Source organism: Octopus bimaculoides, chromosome 23 (assembly GCF_001194135.2).
Source record: "Octopus bimaculoides isolate UCB-OBI-ISO-001 chromosome 23, ASM119413v2, whole genome shotgun sequence".
Classification (NCBI taxonomy): Eukaryota; Metazoa; Mollusca; class Cephalopoda; order Octopoda; family Octopodidae; genus Octopus; species Octopus bimaculoides.
The window spans coordinates 30584497-30594527 of NC_069003.1; the positions used below are offsets into that span (position 1 = coordinate 30584497).

The 10031-nt window shown below is 34.8% G+C and overlaps 1 protein-coding gene across 1 annotated transcript in view; it reads left to right on the forward strand.

The window, feature by feature from the left end:
• The window catches only part of LOC106883803 (eyes absent homolog 1-like), a 76051-nt gene that overhangs the window by 39411 nt on the left and 26609 nt on the right, over nucleotides 1–10031 (forward strand). Inside the window, exon 7 of the mRNA XM_052975954.1 lies at nucleotides 7326–7394. Coding sequence (XP_052831914.1) covers nucleotides 7326–7394 — 69 coding nt within the window. The remainder of the gene's footprint in view (nucleotides 1–7325; nucleotides 7395–10031) is intronic.

Here is a 10031-nt window from a genome sequence, read left to right on the forward strand (position 1 = left end):
ATATAAACATATCTATCTATCTATCTATTTATATATATATATATATATATCATCATCATCATCGTTTAACGTCCGCTTTCCATGCTAGCATGGGTTGGACGACTTGACTGAGGACTGGTGAAACCGGATGGCAACACCAGGCTCCAATCTAAATTTGGCAGAGTTTCTACAGCTGGATGCCCTTCCTAACGCCAACCACTCAGAGAGTGTAGTAGGTGCTTTTACGTGTCACTTGCACGAAGGCCAGTCAGGCGATATATATATATATATATATATATATATATATATATATTTGCATGTATGTATGAATTCTATTGAAGTGTTATTGTTTCTTATGTGGTGTAGTGTTGTGGGTTTGTATTGTGCTGTAAATGCTCCACTCTTTGTGTGTATGTATGTATATGTATATATTTACTGTTTAACAGTATATTACTGGTCGTAATGTACTGTTGGTTTTGCACCAACTATGGTACTTAGCAGTATTGACAGCTCTAATATTATATGAATACATACATATATTATATTTTCTGTGATAGACAGAGGGACAAAAGACAAATAGTATAATATACTGCAGGTTTTGTACAATTATTTTGATGTGGTTTGTATTTGTATTGTGCTGATATATTTATATTGCTACTCTTTTATTATTTTTTGTTGTTGGTTTGGTGTTGTGTCTGTTGTGCTTTTTTTCTTTTTATTTATTTCTTATTGGGGTGGAGTCTGATGATTCTAAATATTCCTATATTTTTTGAACTGCTCAGTTTTCTTCTGTTTCATGACCTCTCTTAAATTTCATCTCATTAACTGTCTGTCTCTGAACCTCTGCCTATCTTATATATATATATATAGTTGGTGTGTAATGGTTAAGAAATATTTCCTGTTATTTTCCAATTGATATTTAACTCCACATTTATATTTATACACACACACTCTAAATATATTTCTATATATTCAATCATTAATATATAGATAAATTAGTTATTAGCAACAGAAAAAGTGTTTGTAACAAATAATAATTAGTATATCTAAATTAAATTGCATGTGTTACTTGGATCAATTTCAACTGCTGTTAACGACTAGAGATATTATCTCTGGAGCTATTGACGACATGCTAATTAAGCACTGACTTCATAGGCTGACAAAAAGCTCCCCTGCACCAGTAGATGGCACTATTGTATCATTGAGAAATTCACTTCACAGCAATGAGGTTCCATTTTGCCCTTCCTTGCGTTCTGAGTTCAAATTCTGCCGTGGTCGACATTGCCTTTCATCCTTTTGGGGTCAATAAATTAAGTACCAGTGAAACACTGGGGTCAATATAATCAACTAGTCCCCCACCCCCGACCCTAAATTTCGGGCCTTGTGACCCTTGCAGAAAGGATTATTATTATTATTACATTTCACTCAGAACTGCTATTTTTAGCACTTAAAGCAACCATGTAGCAGCTCCATGTTTCCTTGTGTCCATCCCTCTGTGCAATAAGCTTCTGCTTATCTTACTGTCCCCTTTTGAGGTCTGTCTGTGCGTCTCTGTGTCTGTGTGTGTGTTTAATGATTCACTTCTCTGTCCTTCTCCTCAACCTCCTCCTCTATGTCCACATTTGTATACATTGTAAGTTATTTGTTGTTGTTGTTGTTGTATTTTGCCCTGACATTTTAGTTTATTTTAATTATCTTTATTTTATTTTGGGGTTTTTCCATTTTTTTTTTCTTTTTTATACTTGCTGTTATTATTATTATTATTATTATTATTATTATTATTACTATTATTATTCTTGATAGCAACTGCTTCAGTTTGTTTGCTGGTTTTATGTATGTGTGTGTGTGTGTGTGTGTGTGTGTATCAATGTGTGTGAGTGTTGTTGTAGCTGAACGTGTGCATGTGTGTGTGTGTGTCTGTTGCTTCTGTTGTTTATTCTAGGCACGCACTTTTTAAAGTGTATGTAAAATGAAATTAAAAGGAAAATATAAAATTAGAATAACAAAAATTGTTCAAAATAGAATAGCTTTAACATTTAGCAAGGAAAAAAAATATTACTGCATTTATGTGACGTTAAGACTCTCTCTCTCTCTCTATATATATATATATATAATATATATAAACACATATATATATGTACTCACACATACATGCATTTATACACATGCACACATAAAATATGCACATACATATGCCCACGCACATATAGGCACACATATATATATACATAGATAGGTATATACACATACATATATGTAAATAGATAGATAGATATATACATACATAGATACACATACGTGTATATGTATTAAAACATAAAGACTGAAGCTGTATTATCAATCATTGATAATGCATCTTTATTCTTTGTGTTTTTCTTCTAATATACTCAGTAATTAGTTCAAAAAATTTAATTGGTGTTCTACCTCAGATTTACAAATTGTACATGTTACAAGAAAAGAATAACACATATAGACTGCCCTTGTAGTAACTGAGCAATTTAGTTAGCCAGATTTGATTTCTACAGAGTGCTTAAAGGGCTATGTGCCTATATTTATGTAATTCCAATTTGCCTCCATTTTATGTATATATATATATATATATATATATATATACACACACACACACACACACTATGCATATGGATAGGTAGAGAGCTTTCTCTGTCTTTATATCCTTATATGGGCATCAACTGTTATGCTGATATACCAGAGTCCTCGTTATAAGTGATGGATATGAATTGAGTATGAGTATGTTATGTCTCCAGAGAATGTTGTTCTGTTAGAGTTATGCTGTTGACTTGAAGATGTTCAACATAGGTTGTGGGCTGTGCTTATCAGGACTAACCTTTGGACTGTGTGTAAACTTACTCTCAGCTGTTGGAATCGGTATGGTTAACTAGTCATACCTCCAAATTTCTTGCCTTGTGGCCTATATTAAAAAACAATTATTATTATTATTTTTATTATTAATAGTAGTAAGAGGAGGAGGAGTAAGGCAGTGAGCTGGCTGAATCGTTAGCATGCTGGACAAAATGCTTGGTGGCATTTCATCCATCTGTATGTTCTGAGTTCAAATTCAACTGAAGTCAACTTTGCCTTGTATCCTTTCCGGTTCCAGAAAATATGTACCAGCTGAGTCCTGGGGGGTCAATGTAATTGAGTAGCCCTCTCCCCTCAAACTTCAGGCCTTGTGCCTATAGCTGAAAGGATTTTTATTCTTAGGAGGATTTAGGCAATGAGCTGGCAAAATCATTAGCATGCTGGACAAAAGTGCATAGCAACAATTCCATCCACCTTTACATTTGGATATCAAATGCTACATGAGTCAACTTTATACAGAATCAGTGAATTAAAAGGACCAGTTAGAATGAACCCTAGTGTGCTTTTTATGTTTCTATTTATAATTTTTATTATACCTAGGCATCCAGTTATTGATCCTGTTTTCATTTTCATGTTAGCATGAAAACGTTATGTGTATAGGAACACTCTCTGTCACACACACTTATCTGCTCCACATATGTGAACAGCCATGCAACATAAATCCACAAATCAGAAACACATAGTATTCATAATTGCCGTCTTTGCCTTTCCAAGAAACTGCATATACTCCAACTGACTGCTGTATTCATCAATAGGAAAACCAATCTATCATGTAGTTACCACTGAAGTAGCTCTCTGTAAATGAATTTCAAAATATTAGTCTCTGTTAACCTGGAAATACCATTCTAGGTCTAGACAGCCCACACACTATTGCAAGGTATATCATTCCTGTTGCTCCAGTGTAATTATTTCACATTCAGCATACTAACACTAGGTTATATTGACTCCATCCAGCCACGCTTAACAGCCATACTGTTATGTAACTTGACACAATCACATTGATTTATCTCTCCATGTAGTAAATGTTTCTTTGAAATATCAACCCTCTATGGGAACACTGACTACCTGACACCAATATTGTGTCTACTCTGCCATGTAGAGCATAAAAACGAAAGAATTCTCTCTGTTCTGACTGTTTAAATGTGAATGTGTTCTGTTCAGGGCTGTAGAGTCGAGACAAAAAACTTCGACTCTGACTCCACAACTCTGACTCCACAGCCCTGGTTCTGCAGCTGTGAAAGATTAAGTAATGTGAGGCTAAGTCAAACTTTTATTAGATACTTACAACTCCAACTAAATCCACTCACTGCTACTTGCCTTCGTTCACCTACTTGTATATTCATACATACAGGAGTGCTGTTATGTGGCAAGAAGTGTGTTTCAAAAGCATTTAGTTCTGGTCAGTCCCACTATGTGGTACTTTGGACAATTGTCTTCTGCAATATCCCAGGCCAACCAAAGCCTTGTGTGAAGATTCGGTTGATAGAAACTGAAAGAAGCTCATTGTGTGTGTGTGTAACAAAACAGAAATTTTGAAAACTTCTTTGGTATTTATTTGCCATTACACATGTTTCATTTGCCAATAGGAATTACAGGGTTTTACATGTTCGATAGATATGTATGAAATTTCATGTGGGATTCATCTTATCTACATTATACATACACACACACACACACACACACACACACACACACATACACACACACACTCTCTCTTATATTTGTAACTCTTTATCTTAAAGATGGTTGTAAATTAGTGTCGCAGTCATACAAGCAGTATCATTTGTTTCCAGTATTCTCCAAAAACATGTCTGGCCATGGGGAAATATTACTTTAACTGGAAACAGGTGAGGGTTAGCAACAGGAAGAGCGTCCAGCCTCAGAAAATCTGCCTTGGTAAATTTTGACTGACCTATGCAAGCATAGATAAGTGGACATTAAAATAATGATGGCAATAACAATATATATATATGTATTCACACCAGGCATATGTATATATACACATTTTTATGAATATAAGAACTGATATTTTAGTCACAAAATATAGTGGTCCTCAGTTTATTTTTTATATTTATATATTTATTTGTTATCATAATGCAGCATTCGGTATTACTTCAATATTGTTTGTTGTTATTGGTGTATGTGTGTGATGTTACTGTGTTGTTTATTGTCTACCATTACTCTTCTTGCGATACTTGTTTGATATCCTCCCATACCACTCGATAATATTTTGATATGGTTCTTCATGACTATAAAGATATCCCATCTCTTGATTTGTATGTTTCATTATTGTGCAATGTGGCTTTGATATTGTTTTCTCATTGCTGTGATATTAAGTATTGTCTTCTTTGCTGTGAAATATTACTTTGATATTGTTGTGATATATTACTCCCAACATTGTTGTTTGTTTTCTTGCTGTGATATCTGTTCGATATTGTTTCTATTATTGTAAGATATTACTTTGATCTTCTTGTCGTATATTACTTCCAATGTTGTTGTTGTTTTTTTTTCACTGTTGTGATATACATATGTCTTTGATATGGTTTCCATTATTGTGAGATATCACTTTGATATTGTTGTGGTACATTACTCCCAATGTTGTTGTTTTATTACATTGCTGTGATGTGTACATCTCTTTGATATTGTTTTCGTTATTGTGCGATATTACTTTAATGTTGTTACTCATTGCTGTGACTTTTAACCTCCAATGTTGATTTTTCATTGCTGTGCAATATCACTTTAATATTCTTTTCCTTTGCTGTGCAATATGACTCCAATACTTTAACTTGATTACAGTAGGTTATATCACTGTTGATCTTTCTTTGCAGTGTAATATCACTCTCGATATTTTTTCATCATTTTGAACTTGATTTCTTTTTTTTTTTCTATTTTTGATACTGTTTCTCCATTGTACACATAAGTCACTTTGACAATCTCCTATTCTCCTACATGTTGCCATTACTATCTTGCTTCTCATTGGTTGCTTTTTCTCTTTCTTAATGAGATGTTGTTTATGATATATCACTTCTTGCTTTCATCTTATCTTTTGTTGCCATTTATTTCATATAAGAATTGTTTCTGTTCTCTTACATTCATGTCTGCATGGGTTGGATAGGTTTGTTTTATTTGTACATACAAAAATTAGTACATTTTTTGCATATTGCTTGGACAAGGCTTTTTACAGTTGGCTGGTTGCATACCAGTAAACCAGGCTTCAGATATAGCCTTTGTTTTAAGAGCACATTATAGTAGCAGTGTTGAGGTTTGATTTAAACTATAAATACCCTTTCCCTCCACCACCCTGCTGCTTTATCATTTACTAGTCACGTGCCAGTGGAGCACTAACAGCACTGTCCAAGCGTGATCATTGCCAGAGCAGCTCTCTGGCTTCCGTGCTAGTGGCACATAAATAGCACCATTTGAGCATGATCCTTACCAGCGTCACCTTACTGGCACTTGTGCCGGTGGCACATTAGAAAATCATTCGAGCGAGGTCGTTGCCAGTGCCTCTGGACTGGCTCCTGTGCAAGTGGCACGTAAAAAACACCATTTTGAGCGTGGCCATAGCCAGTACCGCCTGACTGGTCCTCATGCCGGTGGCATGTAAAAGCAGCCACTACACTCTCGGAGTGGTTGGCGTTAGGAAGGGCATCCAGCTGTAGAAACTCTGCCAGATCTGATTGGAGCCTGGTGCAGCTTTCTGGTTCACCAGTCCTCAGTCAAATCGTCCAACCCATGCTAGCATGGAAAGCAGACGTTAAACGATGATGATGATGATGGTAGTAATTACAGGAACTATTTTGTCAGTCTGGCAAACAGCAGAGGCTGACTTAAAGCCTTGTGTGTTGCTCAATTAGGTACCCATGCTATGGTTGTATTAACTCATTTAGAATTTCAGATTACTTTATCAAATATAATGCTTATTTAACCACAGAGTTTCGAATTAATTATCCATTAATTCACAGCTTTCACATTACAATGATGTGAGTGTTTATTTTTAGAACTACATTGTAGGATAGGTGTGAGAGGCAGGATCTGGCCAATTTGAACATAAAACAGGTAGAATATTTGGGCCTGATATGGCCATATTAAACTGTAAAGTGTTATGGCTTGAACTTAAGGGTGTTGATCCTTTTGTATTAATTACAGGCAAGAGAACCGAAGTCATGTAACCACCCTCATTAGCTTACAGGTGTTTCTGCTATAAGAAGCGTTGCACTCATAGCTAAGTGCTTGTGCAATACTCTATAGCTTCTTCAGAGCCATTGGTTAGCAAGCAAGCAAGCACATTTTTTTTTTCACCACACAACTGTTCTTCCACTGCTATTTATTAACCCTGAGACACTGTAATTTGTTGCGATATCCCTTCATTGTTTCTTGGATCTTGTTCTTCCTCGTTATAACATTTCAAACTGCATCTAACCGGTATTGTTGTTGTCATTGTTGTTTGTTTGTTGTTGTTTCAGGTGAAAATTCCCAAAACACATTTACAAGTCCTTCACCTCCTTTAAAAACAGAAGCAAACGGCAATACTCGTAAGTTCTATTTGTAGTTGTCGTCGTTGTTGTTGTTGTTGTGGATGTTTTTGTCATCATAATTGTTGTTGTTTAGTGTTTAACCCTAGGTGAACTACCTGTTTCAAACAGACCTATGATCAAAACATATCTCAGCCATCCTTCCTTTCCCTTGGGACATAATGCATCTACAGCTAACAAGATTACCTTTCATTTCCTGTTCTTCTTTTAAGACAATAATAAGTAAAGTATATTTTGAGGGAGATTTTGCTACTATTTCTAGCATGGTGAATATACCAAATAGTCTCTTTCAAGACCTATACTACCATATTTTCCAGTATACAAGCTGATGCATAATATGTAAACCTTAAAAAAAAATCATTACTATCTCTCCGTTTTACATGGAATTTTTGGTCCCCTAAAATTGTCTTGGTGTATATAAGTTAATCTACCTGTTTTGCCTGTAAATTTGGGTTTGAAAAATTCAACTTGTATGCCTGAAAATATGGTATATGAGACAGAAGGATGCAACATGAAAGAAATTTAGCTGCTGTTTCTAATAGGTCTAGTGACATGGTAGAGGTTTCTTGTGTTAGTTTATGCATACATACAGTATTTTATAACATACAAGCCAACATAGTGTATAGTGTAAACATGTAGTGTAAGCATCCATACATTGTCAGTATCTTTCCAAATCCTGCTGCATTTTCCATGAAAATTTTGGTGCCCTATAGTCATCTTAATGTATACAAGTTGGTCTACTTGTTTTGCCTGTAAATTTTGGTTTGAAAGATTCAACATGTATACTTGCAAAATACTGTATACGATGCAGCAACAACATCTGTAAATAAACTTTTTATTTTGTTTTTAGAAGCATTGAATGTATATTGTATTGTACAGACAAGAATGCAGTGTAGCTGTGAAAACAACAAAGATTGGGTAATGTCCAATCTTTATTGTTTTCATGGCTATACTGTGTTCGAAATATTACCTTCTTGTCTGTACGATACTGTATATGATATTAGAATATCAGAAATAGAGACCATCCATTTTGTATTTTCTGGCATACAAGTCAACATAATATTCAGTATAAGGATGTAGTATAAACATTCAAATGTTGTCACCATCTTTCTAAATCCTGCTTCATTTCACATGAAAGTTTTGCTTTCCTAAAGATGTCTACGTTTTTTTTCACAGTAAATTTTGGATCTGAAAAATTTGACTTATATGCCAGAAAATACAATATATATTATATATATATTTTGTATCACCTAACTGTGTGGATGTTTTGCGTTCTTGTCCCATTTTGTATTTTTTATATATAAAATATATACGTATATATATATATATATATATATATATATATATATATATATCAGACACATGCCGTCAGGAATTACTCAGGATAGGCAGTTGGTGACCTTTATGTAGTAAAACACAAAAAACAAAAGTGAAACACAGATGCATGGCTGAGTTGGAGGCAGATTTACTTCTGCCTTTATAGCGCATATAGAAAACGTTGTAGGAGGCATGTACGCAGCATGCTTACTACAGCAGTTCTATGCATAGCTTTAATACTGAGATTGAAAGGCAGCAGTGAATTATGCCTACCTAATCTACAAAAAAATTAAATATTTTGTATTTTATGCATAGTAATCAGAGTAACCTTTGTAATTTTATTGAATTAGGTGCATATTTTGACATAAAAGGAAAATATTACTATCGATCTATTTTATTCAGGGCATGTGTTGCGTACCTTGCCTACCCAGGCAGCACATCTTAGTGGTTAGGGCATTCGGTTGTTGATAGTAAGGTTGTGTGTTTGATTCCCGGCGACGCATTGTGTCCTTGAGCAAGACACTTTATTTCCCGTTGCTCCAGTCTGCTCAGCTGGTGAAAATGAGTAGTACCTGTAATTCAAAGGGGCCAGCCTTTCATACTCTGTCATGTTGAATCTCCCTAAGAACTACGTTAAGGGTACATGTGTCTGTGGAGTGCTCAACCACTTGCATGTTGATTTCATGAGCAGGCTGTTCCGTTGATCGTATCAACTGGGACCCTCATTGTCATTAACTCATGGAATGCTCCTTTATATATATATATATATATAGATATAGATATACATATACATACATACATTGTATTTTCATGGAAAAAGTCAGCATAGCCTAAACATTCAAACATTGTCTCTATCTTCAGATTGAGTCTTTGGTACCCCTAAAGTTGTCCTGGTGTATATAAGTTAAGCCACGTGTTATGTCTGTATGGTTTTGGTCTGAAAAATTTGACTTGTATTCTGGAAAATATGGTACTTTTCCTGTGTGCAAGGTGGCATGCAGAAGAAATGTATGATCGTGTGTGCTGAAACATTAGGTTATGAGGTGTGGTTCCTCTCTCGCCTTTTTTGCAATAATGTAGAATTAAAATGTCTCACCTGACCTTGTGCCCAGTTACGAAAATACTGGGAAACAGTGTTACATGGTCCTAATGATTGCTTCCTAGAATACAAAGGAATAGTGTCATTTACTCTCAGAACCTAGTAACTGAAATTCAAGATAAAACAGTAAAACCGGATCCCTTGTGTGAATACATACATATATGCGTGTGTATGTGATATATGAGTGTGTATATATATATATATATATATATATATATATA